Source organism: Nannobrachium achirus, assembly GCF_963921795.1.
Source record: "Nannobrachium achirus genome assembly, chromosome: 7".
In the NCBI taxonomy this organism is placed as follows: domain Eukaryota; kingdom Metazoa; phylum Chordata; class Actinopteri; order Myctophiformes; family Myctophidae; genus Nannobrachium; species Nannobrachium achirus.
Genome location: NC_137816.1, coordinates 17,379,153 through 17,403,375, shown reverse-complemented (window position 1 = coordinate 17,403,375; position 24,223 = coordinate 17,379,153). Strand labels below are relative to the sequence as shown.

Below are 24,223 nucleotides of genomic sequence, written 5' to 3'. Positions count from 1 at the left end.
AGTTCACTGGTACAAGGTCTACTAAAAGGAGATCCATGAAAAGACTAAGCTTATTTCCACAGGAAACCATTTAAGTATCTCATATAACATTGAATGACAGACGAATAGAACACAGTACTATGCAGTAGATATGTAAAGAAAAGAAAAATGAGAGAACAAAAAGAGTCTAAACAGTAAGTAAGTAAGTATATACAAAGAAGGGGCAGGGGAGGGTAGGGTTGGGCTAGGTTAGTTTTTTTACCAGTTGCGAACGGCTGCTGCCTGTAAGTGGTTTTTCAGGGCAATTTTAAAGGATGCTAGTGATCCACACTCCTTTATGGCCTTCGGTAAGGCTTTCCACATTTTGGTGGTATAGCAGAAAAAAGAGTTTGACCCTTTGTTGGTTTTGACATTTGGCCTTTGTGCCCTCAAAAAATCGACAACACCAAAGGCCAAGTGGCCTTGCCGCTAATGACAAAATTCCAGGCCTGAGGTGCAAGGTTGAAAAGTAACATGAAGAAAAATAATAAACCCGCAGACATCTGCTCCAGTGTAATTTTTTGATGACCAATCGAGCCGAGGCTCTTCACCAGGTCATATCTTGCCACACAATTATTTTCACAAGAACCAATCCAGTGACCTTGTGACTTATAGAATTGTCTGGTTACTTATTTCAGTGTAACAGTGACTCATCAGTTGTGCTCGTTGCTTGGCACATAGCTTCACAGATTGGTGAACTGCTGTAATGACTACTAGATACATAAACAGTTAAAATCTCCATAACTGTTTGGTGGGTGCTCTCGAATACGGTATGTAAGTCAAAAGTAGTTTGAAACACATTTATTACATGATTAACTAATAGCTGATGATCTGATGAATGTCACACCTCATCATTATCCTTGTTTAGGTGTCCCCTTCCTCACAAATGCATGTCCGCAGAGTTCTCAGAATATCAGATTACCAGCTTGCAGCCAATAGGTAGTGATTACAAGCACACACAGAAGCTTCCCCCCTCCTCCCCCCAGACAGAAACGTCCCTACAAGGGATGAATGTCAATATAAACAGTGGAACAAAACCAAAATACAGCCAGAGGTATGTGTCTTTCTACAGGAAAGCACCCCAGCATTAGCCGCAAATTGCAACACTATATTTTATTTTAATGGGATGAATCTAGGGTTGCAATACCTCCCATAGGCAGCCAATGCATCAAAACGTTTTTTTTTTTGCTATCTGATTGTATTAAACTACGTCAAACTCACCAATATTGTGGCTGTATGGAAAGCTTGGAATTTACTCTTGCTATCTGCAAAGTGTTTGTTTCTGAAAAATCCAACGTAGACATGTTAGGAGGCGCTACTTTCTATCAAGAAGTTGGCTTCAGGTGATTATTTTTTCTAAGTGCTGGAGTTTGGAAGCGCTTGTGGGAAGTCACTCAGCGGTCCTGTGACCACCTGGTTCTGAATGTCAGATAATGCAGGAGGCAGCGGGACGCTGTGTAATGGAAGACGAGCGCTTCCGAAGTTCAACACTTAGAAAATAAACCATGTCTGCTCGGATTTCTTGACAGAAAATAAATCATAACAATTCTACGGTGGATTTTTCAGAAACAAACACTTTGCAGATAGCAAGAGTAAATTCCAAGCTTTCCATAGAGCCACAATATTGGTGAGTTTGAAGTCGTTTAATACAATCAGATAGCAAAAAAAAGACGTTTTGATGCATTGGATCCCTATGGGAGGTATTGCAACCCTAGATTCATCCGATTAAAATAAAATCTAGTGTTGCAATTTGCGGCTACCCCAGCATTATTATATAGTTGCTGATAGAGGGAAATAAAATGTAAAACTATATAGGCCTAACTATAACTATATATATTCAATTTATGCTCAAGCTACCTAGTTAACCTAAGTTAACTAAAATAATATAATAATAATGATGATGATCTGAATTTATGTGGCTTGGTGCTCCCCTTTCTCTGGGTCAGACTCTATCGCACACGCACGCACGCACGCACGCACGCACGCACACACGCACCTTCTGTGACCCTCCAAAGGCAGCAGCACACAGATTCTTTGTTTAGCCTGCCATCTTGTGGTCATAATGGTTTATGTCATGATGACAGCATAGTGTCTCGTCGGTAGACCGCTTTGCTGATCCTGTCTAGAGAGAATCAGAGCCAGAGGATAAACGGTCAGTATACTCGTATTTATTTGTAAAATAAAAAATAAAAACAAAAAGAAATGACTGTGAAATGGCAAATTTATATCCGGACAAGTGACTTGTGCCTGGACAAGTGAATGGGCAATTTACTTGTTAAGATGATAAGTGCCTTAAAAAGTTAAAGTAGACATTTGTAGCCTACACACTCAGAGTTAAATCAACAATGTAAATTTACCATATAAGTTGGGGTCCCACGACCGTCCCAGAGATGGAAATGCCATTGAATGGGGGTCCGTGGCCTAATGCATATCAAACAGAGGTCAGGGGGTCCCTTTAAAATGGTTGAAAATCACAGCTAGAGCCGTAAAAATCTTCTCTTATGGGGGTCCCTGGGCTAACTAATACTAAATGTCAATTTGGGCGGTCCTTGACATGAGAACGCAGAAAGCAGCCTGGATATACACCACAACACCGAGGTTGTCGTGGTGTTGTTGCACAGTTGCAATGCGCTGCGCAGCTGCAAACTTTAGGCCAGGCCGGACCATGCTGTAAGTGTAAACGATAGAACTAGAATACATAGACTGATCGCCTGATCATATTAATATTGTAGGCTACTACTCATACAGCACTTTCCCAAACGTTTACATTGAAAAACAAAACTGAAAGATCGCACCTGAAGTGAGCGGTGCTCGTATATTACATAGACCTATACGTAAATTATTATAGGCTATTGTATAACATAATTACTTTACACATACCATTGTCGCATCCTTTGGCAGCTTGAATTAATTATCCAGAAAAGAGAGGAGACTTGATCATTTAGAACATAGCCTATAAAGGGATAGGCCTACTGCATTACGAATTTGAAACAGAACAACTAGAACACATAACAGAAAACTAACCCAGGTTTCTTGTGTGTCAAGTAAAATCTCATGATGCGTTAGAAACTACATGTAGCCTACATCTTGATGACCATTAACCACAAAGTCTTCTTTAGGGCTTTTTGTGTATCATTTTAGCATCATTCGTACCACTGTACCATTTTGTAAACGGTTAATAAAGTATTCAACCAATTATCTATCAAAAAACAATGATCTGTACTGTACGGTCTAGTACGGTACACTCTAGTTCTATGTACAGTCGGCTCTCGTCTCCTCCCTTTGCCACGGACGCACGCATGCGCATTCCTTTCCCAGCCGCTCGCTCGTGGAGGTAGCGGTGTCCGCGTGTTCGGGGTTCCATCTAGAGAGAAATGCCGTCCAAAATCATCTTTGAAACGGAAGAGAACACCATGGAGGATGACAGCGGCACCGTGGCGGAGGCTGCGCCGGTGAAGGTGAGCAGAAAGACTGTGTCGCGGTTGAGAAATGAGGAAATATGACTGTCTGTCTCTGTCTGTCTGTCTCCCGTTGGAAAACGTGGATCAACGTGGTGCTTAACCAAACTCAAGCTAGCTAGCTTTGTAAATATTTCTTAGATGTGTCGTTACACGTTTAATATGACATTGATTGTGTATTATTTTCCGCAACGATACCTAATAGCAGTGATTATGACACGTATCTCTAAGATCTAACTAAGTACATTACAGCTAGTTTATTTAGCATGCTAGTTGTACTGTATGATAATGGAACATGTGTGCCTCCGTACGTGCCTGTGTCATACACGGTTCATGACAACTGAACTGATATAGCCTATTATTGCCACATGAAACGACAGGACTGTCTGATATTGTTATTGTTGTATCTCCAAAGGCAAAGATCCAATCACGCCACGGGTGTAAATGGTAGATCTATGTGAACCAGCTGGTTTTGTTTAGCATGCTAACTGTTGTACAGTACTTTAAAGGGCCATGTGGTTTCCAGCTGATAGGCAAGTCACATGGAACGACGTTGAACGGTCGTGGCCAATAGAAAAACAAAGCGCTGTGTTAACATGTCTGTGCTGAGGGCGGTGTTTGATGACGTTCCAACAGCTGGGCTGGGCTTAGCTAAATCAGACCAGAACATGGTTTTACACAAACAATATTATATAAGAGGAGAGCTTGTGTTAATATAGTCAAGGACCCACAAGCCCAAAAGCTCAAGGAATAGGGGTGATACCTGTGATGTCTTGCCGTACTTTTTATTTCTGTTTTATCTATTAGTTTGGTCATTAAGGTCCACAGAATGACAGGCCTGCTCTGCCGGAAACATCGCCAAAAAAAGTTATGGCCATTTGTATATTCACTGTCGCGTGATTATGGATCTAACTGAGACAGTGGTGTGATATGGATTTTAGAAGTGGTACCCCTCTAAATTCATGACGTCACGTGCACGTCACGCGCGCGCATGCACGCGCATGTGTGCACGCATGCCTGCCGCGCGGTGCTAGTTGAAATAGGCCTACTGTATTCAACATCACAACATTTTTAATGTAGCCTAACTATATTTCTTATTATTTAGTTACATTGTTAATTAGTTTCAATTAATGTGTTTCAATTAATGTATTTCTTTATCTCAAATAACTTTACACAACATAGACTTTACTTTACAATCATAGACACTTTCGGAACTCTCCCTCCGCTATGCATGCAGCTCTGACAAAACAACACACAGCTTCGTTTTTCTTCCACTCTTTTGAAGTAAACTAACAGATGAGATGTTCACAAAAGGAGACGTTTTCGCGAACGGCCGTGTACAAGTGTAAATGAGGATGTAGGTGAGAACTGCCTACCCGAGAGTATTGTTATGCAAAGCAACTAGTCAGGTAGGTAGTGCATCTGGTGCGTGCGTACGTGCAGCTTGAAAAAAAAGAAGTGTGGGCTCGCCGAGCCCAGCCGAGCCCACGGCATCTCACCCCTGAACTGAGAAAGATGGATGGAAACGGCATAGAGCGCTCGTTTTCAGTTATTGTCCACGACATTGCAAGCGGCGCGAAGGCCAGCGGACCTTGGTCCTGCTCTTCGCCCCCGAGCGCCGCAGTTATGAAGCCGTGGTGAATGCAATCGTTATATTTATGCCCAGGCCGTAAGGCCTGGGCAAGCACACGATAAACGCCATGATAATTGGGTTTTGGTGCACCTCGCGCGGTCCAAGTGACTACAACGGAGCGCTCCCTACGTCCGGTTCAGCCAATCACAAGCTTCAAAAATGAGTCCGGGGCGTGGTTATCCATCTTTCTCAGTTGGACCCATAATCACGCTTCACTGTCCCATCGACTTCACTATACAGGAAAAGAAAAATATTAAAAAAAGAAAATAAATGTGCTTTAAGTAGCATGTGAGGGGTCAAACTAGGGGTTCTTCATGATTCTGAATCCATTGCAAGCATTTGTTTTGCATGAAAAACATTCCTAGGGCAAAATATCGGCCCCCCAAAAAGTGATGAGTCATCAAAAGATGTTCACTTTTCACAGTTTTGGAAGTCGATGGGACAGTGAATATACAAATGGCCATAACTTATTTTCGCGATGTTTCCGGCAGAGCAGGCCTCTCATTCTGTGGACCTTAATGACCAAACTAATAGATAAAACAGAAATAAAAAGTACGGCAGAACATCACAGGTCCTCTCCCATTATCAGGGACTGGGTCCCTGACTAATAGGAAGCTGTACTCAAACATAGGCTACCAGGCCTGCATGTCACATTGTCTTGATTCTATAATATTCATATTTTAGTCAGGATGAACAACATGATAAGACAGAAGGTTCTTACCTGACAGTGAATATAATACATTATTACACTAGCAACAATATGTAATTTATGTCTTATAAGACTTATATTAAAGTAATACAACTTTATGTCCATGTTTGGTTTAATTGAGAAAATATGTTGTCCAGCATGGTTAATCATTCAACATGTTTTAGTTGACTGTTTTCGCTGCTCACAGACAAGTTTACCTGCTTAATGTTAACTGTATCTGAAAATCTACTGCCTACGCCTGCTTTTTTAGAAAATCAAGGAGAAGACCAAGGATGGCAAGAAGAAGAAGAAACAGCTGGAGGTACCGGAAGAGCAGCCAGATTGTGAGCCTCCGGCCGCCAAAAAGAAGAAAAAAGACAAGCGAGCAGCGGACCAAACCAGTGATGCCATAGACATGAATGGCAACTGTGATGGTGTTAACACGACACCAAAGAAGAAAAAGAATGCAGAACCCGACACAGAACCAGACACAGAGGAGACTGAAAAGGTCAGCACTCTTTGAGGGGATGAATAGACAGTAATTCCAATCACTAACACAAAGCACAGTAAATGCCCGACCCATTAATACAGATTTTGTCAGCGTGTGCCGTTTTGGTCCAATAAAAGCCACTAAATGAATCCAGTATTTTACCGCAGATGCCTCTGTAAACAAAGACAATGCCTCGAGTATATATCTGAGACTTCAGGTTCAGGTTCAGGTTCGGTTTATTAGTCAAATGCGTATCCATACAAGTACAGACAAACAATGAAATGCTTGTGCCAAGAGCACTCTCGGCTCTGTTTTAGACTGTTTTATTGTGAGACAAGATACCCTTGCCATTGTAAACATTGAATGGTTATTTTCTGTGATTTCAACACAGACATTTTGTTTATAATGTAGCTTAATACTAGGTCTTTTAGTCGAATTATTCCATTTACCCGCTAATTATCAGGCCTGCATTCCTCTTTTCTCTTCAGAAAAAAAAGAAGAAAAAGAAGAAATTAACAGAGGAATCGGCCAATGAAGCTTCACCTCAGACCAATGAGGAGACGGCCAATGACGATCCACCTCAGACCAACGGACATTCCACCCCAAATACCCCCATTCCGACCCCATCTCAGTCCAGCGATGACTCAGACATTGACAGTGAGAAAGAAACGGTGAGGCTCTTTAAAGGATTGTGCAGTGTGTTTGTAATGGTATTTCTTTCCTACAATGTAGTATCAAACATATAATTTTCCGAATGGCTGTCTGAGTGAGTGTCTGTCTGTCTGTCTGTCTGTCTGTCTGTCTGTCACAGCGTTTCTCCTCAGTGGCTGGAGCAATTGATCTGAAATCGCATCACCATTAGCATATGAACACACCTAACATAACTGTGAAGCCCGTTTGTCACTTTCACAAATCGTATGCTGTATATTAGCATTTTTATGGTGTATCTATATCTATTCTGCATCTAGCATGAGGCATAGCTATTCTGCATCTAGCATGAGGCAACATGTTTAACCAACTGTGTGTGTGTGTGTGTGTGTGTGTGTGTGTGTGTGTGTGTGTGTGTGTGTGTGTGTGTGTGTGTGTGTGTGTGTGTGTGTGTGTGTGTGTGTGTGTGCGCGTGCGTGCGTGCGTGCGTGCCTGCGGGTGGGCGGGGGCTGGGGGGGGTTGTCTGGCTCTGTTACAGATGTTGTCCAAAAATCATGCAGATCGGTACACAGTATCTCTGTAGCCATTAAACGAAGCGGGTATTTCTTACATTGATGCTCCTACATATTATCATGCAAGCACCAGTTAAAGTTACTTTCCATCCCTCATATACTGTGTGCACAGTGCACACCCCATAACCCACACACTGCACATCATTTCGGAGCTCATATCTTTGAACGGGTAAGGGCTAGTTTTATACTGTTTTTGAAGTGTTTAAAATGTATTGTTTATTAATTTAGGAGACACCAGAGCAGAAGGCAGGGGCCTTCTCAAACTTCAACCTCTCCCAGGACACCATCAGCCGGCTAAAAGGTACATTCTGTTTTGATATGTTGACAGTAGGGCTGTCACGATATGACATTTTACATGACGATTAATTGTCACTCAAATAATTGGCGATTAACGATTTAATTGTGCTTTTGCCGTTGATAATTACATTTCTGTTTGGCTTTTAGGCTTTGAAGGTGTACATGGTAGATATGACACATAACCTAAATATACAAAGAAATTACTGACATATTTGACAACTTACTACTTAAAAAACAACTTTGATAGTGGAAATAGCCGATCTACAAGCTCACAACGCGTCGCGTTGTGAGCTTGTAGATCAGCTATTTCCACTATTTCGGACATTTTTCAACATTAATCACGATTAGACGATTATGCAATAATTGCGACAGTACTAGTTGACAGCATTGAATCCTGGTTTCTCAACACACAAATGCATAAATATCCACATCTCTCTCCAATCCTCATGATTCTCGCGCCCTCTCTTTCTTAGCTCGGGGAATCTCTTACCTGTTTGACATTCAGGTGAAGACGTTTAAAGCCGTGTCTGCTGGAATAGATGTGATTGGCCAGGCCAGAACAGGAACCGGGAAGACATTCGCCTTTGCCATCCCATTGGTGGAAAAGCTACAGAATGACTCTGCGCAGTTGAGCAGAGGACGCCCTCCTAAGGTCAGAATGGTTACATCCATAATAACATGTACTCACACAACCAGACACCATACTAGTCCTACTAAATGCGCTGAAAGTGTTGGTGGACTGTTAAAGTAGTGACAACTTATACAAATATCACTGAAACACAGCCAGAAGGATAATTCTATGGGCTTATCTTTCTCCTATTAAAACTCTGTATCTTTGTGTCTCCCCCTCTCTCTTTCTCTCTGCCTAACCAGGTCTTGGTGTTGACTCCAACTAGAGAACTGGCTATCCAGGTGCATAAGGACTTCAAAGACATCACCAAGAAACTCTCTGTCACCTGTTTCTATGGAGGCAGCTCATACAACCCACAGAGTGAGTTACGTGCGCGTGTACAAAAATACCCTTTCATTTTCCGAAGGGATATCGCAATATACTACATTTATATACTACCTGTAATATAATTAATTTGCCAAAAAATAAAATAAACGTAAATGCTAAATGTGGTAACAGTGCGGTGGTAGGAGAGCCGAAGAATGACAGTATTGTTAATGACAACCCAACTGACTTGTGACACAGTTAGTAACCACATTACCCAATCATAACCTCTAAAATGGTTGTGCAAATGGAGATGCCCTCCACAAAGTTTCTTGCTGGGGATTAGAAAACAAACCCTCCACAGACAGTTATTACAGAACAGCTCTTTCTTAACATAGTTATTTTCCTTACCATGTTTGTTTCTTTTGACTCTAAACTGCCATCTAGTGGATCAATTGCTTAACATCCATGCCAATGTAAAGAAAGCATGTCAATATGTGAACACACTGAACAGTGACAGTTGGTTACATCACTTAGTTGAAACTGACATACCGGTATTTATTTTCTTATGTAAAGGGAGTGTAAATTAGCATTAGCAACCCTAGCATCCCTATTCTGGGCATATGATGGGAACAGATTCAGGCAAAATAGGTGATCATTTGGCTTAAACTCCCTCTCCACACTGGTGGAAATTCCTGCTATTGTATTTGTCAGTGCAAGCTCGTTTCTATGACCCTCTACAATGCTTTGTGGTTGAGCTCAGTACAGTTCTCATACCAGGCAGTGATGCAACCAGTGGGGACTTTCGGTGGTGCCTCTGTAAAAACGTGTAGGACCTTGGGGTCTGTACAAAACCTATTCAGTCGCTTGAGAAAATAGTGGCGTTATTGTGACTTCTTCACCACTAGTTCAGTGTGTACGTCCCAGGTGAGTTTCTCAGTGATGTGGATGCAAAGGGTTTTGAACTTTCTGATTCTTGACCAGTAAGTCTGAGCTGTATGTTCAGTACACATGGATCAAGTTTAGATGAATGCGTATGTAAACAATGTTATACCTTACACACTTGAGCATATGACCTCCATTCAACTTTGTTATTTGAACAACATTTCTAAAAACTGCATTGCTTAATTATTATTATGCATTAGTTTCTAATCTGGATTCTCTCCTTCCTCTAGTGGATGCCATCCGTGGCGGTATCGATGTTTTGGTGGGGACCCCTGGTCGCATTAAAGACCACCTCCAGAACAACAAACTGGACCTCTCCAAACTCAAACATGTTGTTCTGGATGAAGTTGACCAGATGTTGGACATGGGGTTTGCAGACCAGGTTGAAGAAATACTATCTTCAGCATATAATGAAGGTAATATTAGCAAGAGAGAGAGATGGCATTACTCAGCTTCAGAGACATAGAATACTCTCATGTATGAATTGTTACAGTGGACCTGCATGAATAAAAGTACCTGTTGCATTGTATACATTTACATCTCCTGTCTATGTGTCACTATCCACTATAACCATCTGTGTGCCTTGTGTCCCCCCAGATGCTGACACTTACCCTCAGACATTGCTGTTTTCCGCCACCTGTCCCTCCTGGGTCTATGACGTTGCAAAGAAATACATGAAGCCAGGGTACCAGCATGTCGACCTCATAGGCACCAAATTGTCGAGAACCGCAACAACTGTAGAGGTAAGAGTTCATATCTGCATCTCTGTATACACCTGTGGTTGCTAAAGATCAGCTTTTTTGGCAAAGACATTTGGTGTAGAGGGAAAAAGGAGGGGGCTTGGTTTAGGCCCCTCGTCGAGGAGGTAAATATGATTTAAGCAGTTAAAGTGCTTGTTACCAACCTTTAACCGGCGTCATCCCCATGTTTTTGAAAAGGTGTGTTTTGATGTAGTTTTAAAAGGGACTTTTATTAACTTTTAATTCAGTGTTACATTTATATTTGCATTGGAAGCATTTAGCAGTTGCATTTATCCAAAGGTGTGATGGACTAAATAATGAAAGAAGCATTATTGTCTCCATGTCTCGCTCCCCTCCAGCATCTGGCCATAGCATGCCATTGGTCCCAGCGTGCATCAGTGATCGGTGATGTGGTCCAGGTGTACAGTGGTAGCAATGGCAAAACCATCATCTTCTGTGAGACCAAGAAAGAGGCAGACGAACTATCCATGAATCCATTAGTCAAACAGGTACACATGCGCACACTGTCTCAAGCACGAATATGAAAAAGCTAGTTGTTTATTATTATTGTATTCATACTGTGTAATATGCTCTATGTGATACCATTTCAGAATTGCCAGTCCCTCCACGGTGATATCGTTCAGAAACAAAGAGAGATCACACTGAAGGGCTTCAGAAAGGGGCTCTTTGAGGTTCTGGTGGCCACCAACGTAGCAGCCCGTGGGTTAGATATCCCTGAAGTGGACTTGGTAATCCAGTGCTCTCCACCCAAGGTATATATTTTGTTGTATTATATTACTTAGAAAAATAACGGGCCTGGACATAGCTGATGTGGTTGGAGGTGGCTTTTCCATTGAGAAATGTAGACCCTGGTGTTGGGTAGGACACCTACTGGTTGACATGTATTAGGACGGTACATCAAGGTTAGTGGAATAGCTCCTCTGGCCAAAGTGCGGATTCTGTCTCAACTGAGCAGCAGAGGCCAGAGTTTGAATCTCAGGCAGCACATAAAACTTGTATATTGCATCTTTAATTATGAGAAAAGAAAATTTAGAACCTTGTGTGTCTGTAGCTAATTCTGATCCTTCTGTCCATTTTGTCTGTTGTATAAGGATGTGGAGTCCTACATCCATCGTTCAGGGCGTACAGGCCGAGCAGGCAGGACTGGAGTGTGTATCTGTTTCTACCAGAGGAACGAAGAGCAGCAACTACGCTACGTAGAACACAAAGCTGTGAGTCACTATGTACATTTGACATGTTTGATTTTCTTTCCAGAGGATGGGATGGGAAGGGAGGAGCTGAGTGACAAGACGAGTGGCTATGTTGGAACCTTTGTTTTGATCAAAAACTGCATGGAAAACAAGGCTTAACCCTAGCATCCCTATTCTGGAGCCAACATGAAAATAGCAGATCTACAAGCTCACAACGTGTCGAACTGCGACACTTTTTGAGCTTGTAGAAATGGTATTTTCTGGCAAGATATGTAGTGTTGAGGAAAGAACAGAAGGGCACCTTGTACAGAGTCTCGAGGGACACCAGTCAACTAAACATTGTGGTTTAAGTGGTTTTAATTTGTGAGTTCCAAAACCTGGAGTGTGGCATGGAAAGACAAAGTAAACAAGCAAAGAAAGGCTAGAGCTGGATGGACATTTAGCCGCTATACTACAATGACGAGGCAAACGTCACCTTTTATCAATAATAAGGTGTGATTTCGCTTCAGAAAGGAAAGAGGGATTGTTGGCATGTCTGTTCATTTTAACTTTATTGTTGGCTAAATGTCTTATTTAATTGTTGTTTTGTTTTTTCCTCCACCCAGGGCATCACATTCCGACGTGTTGGCGTCCCCACTGCCAGTGACATCATCAAGTCATCCAGCAATGACGCTGTCAAGTGAGTATCCTTGGCAACCAGTACTTTGCTAACTTGAACTTGAATTAGCATTAATCAGTGGTGTTCTTTATTCCCTGTGGGGAGAGCCAGGTGGAATGAGTTAAAAAGATGTTTGTTTGCGATATAACTGGAAGGCTCACTGCCTGGCTGCCCGAGGCAGGAACACACACATGCTATGAATGACATTTTGCTTGTACATCACACATAAACTGCTGTTAATGTATGCTGACCCCAGTGACAGAGCAGTACATTTTGTACCATATTGTGAATTAGTGGCAATGCTTTGTCTCTATGAGAAATAAAAATAAATGTTGTTTATGACAGCGATACTTTTTGACGTACTAAATATACTGTACAATATTTGCCTACATGCATTGATTTATCCCCAAAAAACATCTTAACATTTTAAATTTGAACGTAACCTTTTGCTGAATCTCATCCAGGTGTTTGGACTCCGTACCTGCTTCTGCCATCGGCTACTTCAAAGAGTCTGCTGAGAAGTTGATTGAGGAGAGAGGAGCAGTTGAAGCTTTAGCTGCTGCCTTGGCCCATATTTCTGGAGCTACCAGTCTAGAACAAAGATCCCTGCTCAACTCTGATGCGGTGAGTTACACACACACACACACACACACACACACACACACACACACACACACACACACACACAACCATGTAGAAGCACATGCTAAGGTGATAAGTAACATATACTGTACAAGCACATATTCTTGCTGGGGGAGTTTGTTCATAAGAAATCATACAAACATCAGTGCATTCTGACATACTGTACAAACACCTACCAACCTCTATTTCTCCCATCACTTTATATCTATGCATGCCTTAGTTTTCCAGTTATAGTATATCGTCACTGTCAGGCAGAAACCTCGTATCTCCAAGTTTCAAATGTGTATGTTTTTTTTTCTCGCAAAGTAAAGCCCTGCTTCGTCATACAAGGCCGTCGCACAAAGGTAGTGAAAACAGCAGATCTACAAGCACACAACGTTGTGTGCTTGTAGATCGGCTGTTTTCACTAGTTTAAATCATTTTTAAAATGATAAATGCAAAACGAACGGTTTTGGACATACAAGGTTTCCACCCGACAACGACGATATCCTACTTTAAAGTTCTAGTGTTACTGCCCTAACGGTACACTACATACAGTACATTGTAGTACATATCTAACCCTGTTGTTCTGTCCTTGTGTCTTTGCTGTGTCCAGGGTTACACTACACTTAAGATGGAGTGTTCTCAGGAGATGCACAGCTTGAGTTACGCCTGGAGATCCCTCAAAGAACAGCTAGGAGACGAGATTGAGCAACACATACAGAGAATGAACATACTTAAAGGCAAAACCGTAGGTGTACACACACACACACACACACACACACACACACACACACACACACACACACACACACACACACACACATTGTATATAGGCAGAGGAGATTTTCTGGATTGTCCCTCATCACCAATGTGTGTGAATTATAGAATCACCCAGTAAGGATTGAATGTTCTTAGAAAAGTGGTGTGATGTGGAAAATTCCCTTTCCTTAGTTACACTCTTCCTAATCTCCTGTAGCATTTAAAGAACTATGCCAGTTAAGCCCCCTGAATATGGATATGAACAATGGAGCCCTATCTGCGTGGTGCCTTATCCCTAATCTTCTTAGGCATTTCTTTATATTTAAGAAGAACATTTTAAAATTGTGAAAATAGCCTATGAAAATGGCTATTTTCACGATTTTCAAAGTGTTAAAAACAATGAAGAAGACTATGGATAATATAACGCATAATAAGGCACCGCGAAAAGATAAGGCCCATGGCGAATTTTGCATTATTGCCGACCAAGCATTTATCGCACGTTACTGCCAACCAATAGTTTAACTAACAAAATGCATAAAAGTTGTATAGGTGCCACTCCGGAATCATAGGAACTTACAGTAAATACAAAGAAAGAGGATTACCTATGCCAGGGGTGTCCAACAGTCCATGTTTTTTTCACAGGGGGCTTTATTAGAAAATATGAAAATACCATAGGGCCTGCATCCCCTATAGTATACCCTGTCATGGTGAACCTTTGGACCGTAACAAAGCCACATACAAATGCTACATATTACTACAGTGCAATATCAATAGTCTGTTGTTGGCAGTGTAGCCAAATGTAAGTCATTCATCTGTGCTGTGAACAAAACAAAAACAATTCTGCCTTTTTTCATCCTTTTTCCATATGCATGCACATTATTGCTATGATATTTACAGTGAAATAAATTGTCTTTTGTTCAAATGTAGCCAAATGTAACCAGGTGTGAAAAGGTCTCTACAAAAGCTGTAATAAAATAATAATAGCCTTTCTATCACATCTTGAGAATGAAACATCACAAGGAACGGTAGGTTCCGTACGGAACCATTGTTTACTTAGATATGGAAGGATGACCTCCCACTTGGGTAATGACGCCCCCTGGCGATCATTCAGAGAAACTACTTCAGCTCCCGTACTAACGTAGGTAGGAAGGGCCTGTCACTCAAACCGGAGTGACCCGCCTCCAGGCTATATAAACCCCCGGAGGCGGAAGTAACATCCTCTTAATACCACTCTCTGCCACATTCAGTGAAACAGAGGGGCATTACGTGGGAGGTCATCCTTCCATATCTAAGTAAACAATGGTTCCGTACGGAACCTACCGTTTACTGTCAATATTCCAGGATGACCTCCCACTTGGGATTCTTAAACTCCCCTCTAAGCCACAACCTACTCTCATACCCCCACACACCCCTCATACGGGTGAGCACAGCCCAAACGGGCGTGACCCATCACCCAGAAGGTCCCAGGCCCACCGGACCTGGGTGTGAAGGCATGAGAAAATAAAGAGAGACCCTGACAGACCGAAGTCCGCCTCATTCAACTAAATGAAAAGGACAAGTCCGCCTTATAAGTAAGACACACTATATAAGGAAAACACAGGGTCCCCCCAAAGTACCCCAGGTGGCTACATGCCCACCTGTGGGAGGGGAAGATCCGACTCCTCTATGACGTAGAGGAGGCAACTGCACCCAGAACCGAATGCGCTAGCGAAGAGGATTCGATATCCAGGTGATAGTAGGCTGCAAAGGTAGAAGGCGAAGACCAATTCGCCGAAACACAAATCTCCTGAACGGAGACTCCCTTTGCCATTGCCCACGAAGTAGCCACACCTCTAGTGCTATGGGCTTTAAGTGCCGCCGGCACTTCCACACCCGCACTAGAGTAAGCCAGCCTGATAGCATCCACAATCCACCTCGAAAGAGTGGGTCTAGACACCGGCTTTCTGACAAGAACATTGCCCATTTCTACAAAGAGCTGAGAAGAAGCTCTAGAACCAGCAGTCCTGTCACAGTAGGCCTTCAATGCCCTGACAGGACAAAGGCAATTCAGCCGTTCATCCTCCACCGAGACAAACGGAGGAGGATGAAAAGCCAGAAGAACAACAGGCTCCTTAGGAACCACCATGTTCTTAGGAACAAACTTAAGATGAGGCTTGAGCAACACCTTGAGATCATTGTTCATAAACTGCATGCACTCCGCAGACACCGAGAGAGCTTGCAGGTCACCAACTCTTTTAGCCGTGGCCAAAGCCAGCAAAAGAGCCGTCTTGAAACTCAAAAGTTTCAAATGCATCCCTACAAGCGGCTCAAAGGGAGCCCGACATAGGCCCCCTAGAACCACCTGCAGATCCCAAACTGGGAACAAAGACCTAGTCACCGGCCTCAAACGTTCAACTCCTTGCATGAACTTGATGACCTCCGGGACTTTAGAAGGTGCCTTGCCCGCCACCCCCAGGTGACAGGCATTAATAGCCGCCAAATACCCCCTAAGGGTAGAAAATGCTAGACCACTTCTCAAGCGGTTCTGCATAAATTCCAGAATTTCCTGGGCTGACGCCACATGAGCCACCACAGGTGGAACACGCGACTCACACCAGTCCTCAAAGGCATTCCACCTTCCATCATAAGACGCCCTCGTAGAGGGCGCCTTAGCACTCTGAATGGTATCAACCACTTCAGAAGAAAAACCGGCTGCCAGCAGGTTTAACCTTTCACGTGCCAAACCCACAGGTCTAGGACCTGCAGGTCTTGGTGGAAGATCTCCCCCCTGGCCTGACTCAACAGGTCCCTGCACTGAGGCAGCTGCCAACCCGGTTCGCAAAGGAGAGGGGCGATCGCCGATCTCCACGTGCCCTTGTAGGGAGCCACCAGGAGCATCTCCAGACCGAACCTCCTGACTCTCTCCAGAGTGGGTCGGATTAAGTCGAAGGGGGGAAACGCGTACAGTAGACCTCTCGGCCACGTGTGCGCTAAGGCGTCCAACCCCAAGGGAGGACTGCCCTTCACCGCGAAGAACAACGGACACTTCGTATTCTCCGCTGACGCAAACAGGTCCGCCACTGGCTGACCAAACTTGCGAAAAATCTGGCTCACCACCCTGGGGTGGAGAGACCAATCCTCGTAGCGAGGACCTCCCCTGGACAGGAGATCTGCTCCGCTGTTGAGGAGACCTGGGACGTGTGAGGCCCTGATCGACTTGAGGCGCGACAAGCACCAAACCGTCAATTCTCGAGCCAGACGGTCCAGTGGCAACGACGACAGGCCCCCCTGTTTGTTGACATAAAACATGGCCGTCGTATTGTCTGTCCTGACCAGGACGTGACAATGCAAAATCCAAGGCTCGAAATGCTTGAGCGCCAGGAGTATAGCCATCAACTCCAAATAGTTGATGTGACGACCCCTCATCTCCAGAGGCCAAAGCCCCTGCGCTGTGCGCCCCTCGAAAGTGGCTCCCCATCCACTGAGACTGGCGTCTGTCGTGATCGACTTGTGGGAAACCACCTCGCCAATCGAGACTCCGCTGGTGAGGAACCCCTCCACCAGCCACGGAGACAGGGCGATCGCGCAGGAAGGGGAAACCGTAACCTTCTTGTACTTCAAGGAGGGCGGGATCCCGAGGGATAACATCCATCTTTGAAAAGGTCTCATATGAAACCTGCCCAAACGCAACAGATGTACTGCGGAAGCCATCATTCCCGTCAGTACCATGCAACTCCTGTAAGTGACCTCCTGGCCCACTTGAAAGGAGTCGAGACATTCCCGAAACCTGTCCACCCTCTCCTCTGAGAGACGGGCCGACATGTCGGATGAGTCCAGAAGGACCCCAATGAATGTAAGACGACTTGCTGGAGTCAGCATGCTCTTGCCGTGGTTGACTATGAAACCTAAGGCCTTCAGGTGAGCCAAAACCACTTGTGTGTGACGCGCCACTTCGTGGGCGGAGCTCGCTGAAATCATCCAATCGTCGATGTACGTCGCCAACCTGACGCCCTGCTGTCTCAGCGGGGCGATGGCTGCTTCGGTCACTTTCACGAAAACCCTCGGGCTCAGTGACAGACCGAAAGGGAGTACTGTATATTCGTACAGGCGACCCTCGAAGGCGAACCGAAGGAATTTCCTGTGTGGGGGATAAATCTGGACGTGCTGATAAGCATCCTTCAGATCCACTGAACAGTGGAAATCCCCTTGCCTGACCGACCGTAACATGGTGGGTACTGTTAGCATCCTGAAAACGTATTTCTTCAGGTACACGTTTAGTGCCTTTAGGTCCAGGATGGGACGTAGCCCCCCCCCCTTTTTGGGCACCAGGAAATAACGGCTCCAAAATCCCATGCGGGATTGGGTCCTGTCCAGCTCCACTATAGCACCCTTGCTTAGCAATGAGCTGATCTCTTCTCTCAAAAGACTTGCTTTTAAACCACGTGCTCTGGTATGAATAACCCTGCTCGAAAGCGGGGGTATATCTGCGAACTGTAACCTGTAACCCCTGGTTATCGTTCGAAATACCCAATGGCTCGGGTTGCATAACTTCCACTGGCGCGCACAGCGTGCTAGCGTGTTTTGAGCGAGAGAAACCCCACCACTGTGCTTCCGTGACGGCGGAGCTTTTTGGCGGCCGGACCGGAAGTGGGGAACCTGCGTATCCGTATCCGGAACGACCGGATGCGGAGCGCAAGGGTTCAATAGGCCGCATGGCGGAAACACCTTCTGGTTGTACCGCTTGACTAGCGGAGCTATTTTGCGGCGGGACCGGAAGTGGGGAACCTGCGTATCCGTATCCGGGACACCCGGATGCGGAGCGCAGGGGTTCAATAGGCCGCAAGGTGGGAACACCTTCCGATTGTACCGCTTGACTAGCGGAGCTCTTTTGCGGCCGGACCGGAAGCGGGGAGCTAGCGAATCCGTATCCGGTGAAACCGGAAGCGTTCGGTTTTGGCTCGATAGAGCGACAGGAAGAGCAAAGCGATTCGACTGATAAACAGACTCGCCCACAACTAAAGCATTCTCCCCTGACAGGAGAGGAACTTTTACGTTTAATACCTGCTCTAAGGCCTTTATGCTTGTCCCTTGACCCGGGCTCATAGTAGGCCGACAGAATTTCTGACTCAAGGTTAAATTCATAGCATCGCTCACGCGAGGGAAAATCCACTCGCGCGCATGAGGAACCATATAATTGTTTGACGTTAACATTACTGGTTGCTGATAAAACCTCTGACTGATTAAAGAGTCCTGACGGGACTCCATCATTCTTACAGGAGGCATGCATAAAGGATTCATATTGTCGACGCGAGGGATATCCCACTCGCGCGCTCGAGGAACCACATAATTGTTTGACATTAACATTACTGGTTTCTGATAAAACCTGTGATTGATTATCGAGTCCTGACAGGACTTCATCATTACTACAGGAGGCATGCACGATGGGGTCGTCTGTGCTAGTGCGAGAGAGTTGGACAGAGACAGACTTTGTTCTTTCAACATGTTTATTGTCGACACAGGAGGCATCAAAATTAACATTTTCATTTCCCCGACACGGGGTACCGAAAAACGCCCTCGTTTGGGGGGAGGGGGACCGAGAGACACCTCGGACCCCCGCCCCAGCACAATTCCCCTCTTCAGAGTGTCATTTGCGCTGTCCCCTACCGCGTCCACCGCGGTATGAAGACTGCTGCCTGCCATCCTTGGACGGGCGGCGCGGCTGAGCGCGCTCGGGAACCACAGCCTTGCTGCGGGGCCTGTCAGGCGCCCTGGCTGCAGAGGCTCCCCTGGAGGAAGACGAGTGCTTCTTAAAAGAAGCAGAGCGGCCCCTTTCCTTGGCGCGGGAGGAGCGGGACGTCCTCCTAGCTTGCTGCGGTTCATCCTGTGGCACTGTGGTGGACTCGACGATGTCCTTAGCCGCCTTGAAGAAGGTAACTCTACCCTGCAGCAGCTCCAAGCCCCCACCCATGAGGGTGGTGGGACTGTTCTCCATGTTTATGAGAGACTTGTACATCTCCCCGCGAGGACCTAGAGGCTTCTCGCCCACGTCCCTCTTAGGCTCGAGGTCGACATAGTCGAGCCAGCGGGCTCTCTCAGACTGGAGGTTGTAGTCCATGGACCTGCCCATCCACTTAACCGCATGCCAATTGACCTTCAGCATGATGTCAAATAGAGTGTTCAGTTCAGCTGTGTGCTCCCCCGTGGGCAGACCTTTGACCAGGTCCTTGGTGGAAGCGAGCAAGAGCTGGATCAGATTTAGGTCCTTAGCGGCCAGAGCAGCGGACCGGTAGGCGTTACGAGCCCTGTCCGACTGTAGCTTGTCCTCCAGGACAGTGAACCCCGGCGGGTTGGTGCCGACGGGGCCAACAAACGGCCCGTTTTTAGCCGTGCCTACATCTTTGTACTGGGGTCTGACGGAACTCAGAAAAGATTGTGCCAACAGGTGGTCCAGGTTAGGGCAGGTGGACATGCCTGCCTCCGCACCGCCCACCAAATCCAACACAGAAAAGGGCAGCTTCCTGGGGTCTTTATGTGTCTTCCATGAGGAATGGAGGGCCTTGGTGAAACCTTTCACCAGCGGCAGCCTGGAGAGGACATACGGGGCGGGAACCGAAGGCTCCTGCCCGGGCATTTCATCATCATCCTCGGCCTCTTCAGAGGGGAGAGGAGGTGGCAACTCCTCTCCAACTCTGGCCAGAGCTCTCATGTAGACTGTGAGATGATCCAGCATTTCTGCTGCAGAATCGACGTCCTCTGCTCCCGCTTCACTCGCTTGACTGGCGGGTGGAGGGGCAGTGGTGCCTGAGGAGGCCTGGGAGCTCCCTGCGGCGTCCAGTTGACGTGCTGGAGCCGCAGGGGCATTACCTTTCACAGTGACCGTGAGTCGAGAACCCTCGTCCTCGACGGAGTCCTCCTCCTCGGCCGTGTATCCAGAGTATTCAGAACCAGAACCCTCGCTCTGACAGGAGCTCAGGTCCGACTCTCGCCTGAAGGTCTGGACTGTTTTGGTGATGCTCACGTCGAGGGGGACGTCCCCGACGGTCACATCCAAGCGTTTCTTTTTGGGCACCGCGCCCGAAGGGGAAAAGGCTACCGGAGATTTTGTCTGGATGTTAGCCTTCTTGGTCGCCTTCTTAGCGGCGACTTCACCAGACCCGCCAGCTCCAGTGACAGTGGAGCTAGCTGCGGTCGGTTGCGCGGCAGGCGGTGTCTCATGTAGCACGGCGCCATCTTGACTTGGAATGGCGCGCTGGTTGCCAAGCGGATCTCCGGAAGGCAGCGCCGCACCTTGACCAACGGTGCGGGCCGCCTGGGGAAGGAAAGACTGGGCTGTGGGGTTGAGAGCAGTGGACCCACCTGGTGGAGCGCAGGCCCCGAGGCCTGCCCTGGCTAGGTAGAACCGGTGTATCAGTACATCGTGGTCGTAGGCCACGCAGCAATCACAGAAAGGTCCTGCTCTCCCCTGAGGACTCAGTGCAGAGAAGGCGTGTGCAACGCCCATGCAGCCGACACAGAGATGGTGAAGATCCTGTCCGTCGATGAGTCCTGGACAGCCTGGACATTGCCTCGGCAGGAAGGCCAGAGGATCCATGGCGAAGCACTGTAGATAGAGTTAACCAGAAGCAGACGAGCTAACAAGCTAACGGCTAAGGCTAGGCCACGCTTGATTCGGGCAGGGCCTGAACAAGCGGTAAGCAGTGTAGCTAACGTTAACAATAGCAGACGAGCTAACAAGCTAACGGCTAATGCTATGCCACGCTTGCTTCGGCGGAGGCCTGAACAAGCAGTAATAATCCTTTGTTATAAAAGGAAATAACCGTCGATTTAGGACGGAACAAGAATAAGTATTCTTAAGTACGGGTTAATTCAACACTCGCCAGTGGGCGACTCCAATGCCACCGCTTTAGGCTAATGCGCGAAGAATAATAATACCAAGGCTGAGTTTCAACTTATCTGAATGTGATATCGCAGAGAGTGAAAAGAGGATGTTACTTCCGCCTCCGGGGGTTTATATAGCCTGGAGGCGGGTCACTCCGGTTTGAGTGACAGGCCCTTCCTACCTACGTTAGTACGGGAGCTGAAGTAGTTTCTCTGAATGATCGCCAGGGGGCGTCATTACCCAAGTGGGAGGTCATCCTGGAATATTGACAGTAAACAAGCTGTCAGGAATCTGTACAAATTCCAGTGAGAAGTAGAATTTGTAGAAGCAGAAGGTTCATTTCAAACTTGCATGGATTTTACATGCCATCTGATCTATGTGCACAGATTGTATCCCACTCATGTTTGCATGTTTTATTTTTTTGTCAAAACAGGGAGTGTGTTTCGACGTCCCATCTGAGAAAGTCAAAGAGATGCAGGTGAGTTCTAAGCCAAAGTGCTGTCACATTTGTCACTCTTTGGTCAGTAGTTGTTGGTTTGTCTGAATGTGAGCCAAAAAGTTGCTCAAAGTAACGTACATATTAAAGAAAATACATTTAGAGTCTGATTACTAGATTTGTAACTGAAAAATCAAAACGTATTTTTCATCAAGTGTTTTTGTTTCCTAATGTAAAATGTAATATCTGGTCCACCATCTCTCTTGTCTTAGGACAACTGGACGGATGGTCGCCGTTGGAAACTGTCTGTCTGTACAGAACTCCCAGACTTGGAGGAGAGGCAGAATAACAACCGCGGTGATAGAGGCTTTAATGGTGGTGGTGGTGGTGGTGGTTACCGTGGCAACAGAGGCTTTGGCGGCGGCAGAGGAGGAGGGTTCCGAGGCGGAAGGGGTCACAGTGGTGGTCGTGGCAGGGGAGGAGGGCAGAAACGATACTTCAGCCAAGCCTTTGAATAACCCTGCTCTGGACTGATAGGATTTGCTGTTTTCTTTTTTTATAGAAAACAGCAAAGTAGTCCATCGCTACCAACGATGGACTTTGCTGTACGCACCGTGGCCATTGTTGGTGTTTCTGAATCATCTGGCAAACCAATGCGGCCATCCTTTTAGATGCTTAAATTGAATCACAGGAGAGGTGACCATGATGAAAGGGTTATGTGAACCTACTGTGACAAGTCAACCCTTATGGAGATGGCCATGAGATAACTGGCACTGTGCCACAAAGACGGAACAAAATATACCTTTTCTCTCTCTGTAGGTGCTGCAGCTGGCAACCTTTTTAGTGATACCTGGTGTGTTTCCTTTGGTAACAATTTAGTTGAAATATGGACATGGTTAATATATTCATGACGTCCATACCATATAAACAATAGTATATTTACCATCTGAATTTGCCACCTAAATGGTTTTACGTTACATGGATAATTATTCAAGAAATCAGATGACATTAACGTATCTGTCATTACCTATTATAGCACTCGTGCTAGAGTGATTTGAATTCGGGCATTATGAATATCCTGTCAACTGGGTATCGGAGAAAGAAGAGTTACCGTTTTTTTACTGCCTTTTTGGGGAACAGCTATTTGGTGTGGTTGCACTCGAGCTTTGAAAGGTGCAAGTCACGCCATTCTGAACTGCTTGCCTGCCACTTACAAACCTGAAAAGAGTGTCAACTTGAGTCACGTCGTCAACACTCTTTTCAGTTGAAAACATGTCAATTTCGTTGAGCAACACTCGAAAAAATCTAAATTAGCCTTAACTGTATAAATGCCACTTGTGTTGAGTATGGTGGAAGGTGCCTTGTCAGGCACACCATTTCTGCTCTAAATCCACAGGGAATGTTCAAGACGAGCGTGTTAGACCGTCCACTTCAGCTTGTGAGTGCCACCTTGAATCCTGGAGCCTGTCCCCAAAATCAGATGATTGCATTTGCAATTGCTTCTATAACTGTGTCTGTGTACTGCAACCATTCATTTGAATGAGTTAACATGAGTCATTAAAAGAGTTCTGAAAGAAGATAAGTGTGTCTTCTGTTTTTAAATTGTGTATAAGGGGTTGCAAAGTGATGTAATTATTCTGAGGTGCTTCTACTTAGAGTTCAGGTAGCACTGTTAAAGGTTATGCTAAAGCAGGGGTCTTCAACGGGGGGTCCGGGACCCCTAGGGGGTCCTCAGAGTTACTACAGGCGGTCCTCCAAATCTTTGTGTGATAGAAACTTTTTTTTCTCCTTTTTTATATTAACCCCTTGAACCCTAGCGTCCATATTCTGAGAACTTCAGCCAAAAATAGCAGATCTACGAGCTCTGCGAGGCGCTGTGAGCTTGTAGATCGGCTATTTTCGGCAAAGATCTTAGGTGTAGAGGTGAAAAAGAGCGGAAACAGGTTGTGGATTATATGGATATGCCTGTGAGGTGAATTGAAGGACCAAATAAAGGATTGTGTAGTAAATAATTATTGTGGATAAAAGCTACTGTTCCCCTTTCCCCCGGCTGTGTCCCGCCCCTTTCCTCGCCCATACTCAGGGTATGGGTTCACAGTTGTTATTCCTCCACTCTGTCAACCTTATTCAGTGGTGTTTTTTGTAGATTTTTCTTTATTATAACATTGATGTGAACACAAAAGGAGAAAGACATTCTGGAGATAACCGCGCACAATAAGGAAATATAATCCTAACAAAAAGGAAGTAAAAAAAA

The 24,223-nt window shown here is 45.5% G+C and overlaps 1 protein-coding gene across 1 annotated transcript; it reads left to right on the top strand.

Annotated features, from left to right (window-relative positions):
- Positions 1-3,338: 3,338 nt before the first annotated feature.
- LOC308289108 (nucleolar RNA helicase 2-like) lies at positions 3,339-23,551 on the top strand. The gene is made up of 16 exons (XM_080730673.1): positions 3,339-3,476; positions 6,069-6,305; positions 6,776-6,958; positions 7,736-7,808; positions 8,278-8,456; positions 8,678-8,795; positions 9,914-10,099; positions 10,281-10,426; positions 10,783-10,932; positions 11,035-11,196; positions 11,536-11,655; positions 12,240-12,313; positions 12,757-12,916; positions 13,530-13,664; positions 21,967-22,011; positions 22,242-23,551. The coding sequence occupies exons 1-16, from the start codon at positions 3,393-3,395 to the stop codon at positions 22,485-22,487; spliced, it is 2,298 nt and encodes a 765-aa protein (XP_080586799.1). The 5' UTR covers positions 3,339-3,392; the 3' UTR covers positions 22,488-23,551.
- The last annotated feature ends 672 nt before the right edge of the window (positions 23,552-24,223 follow it).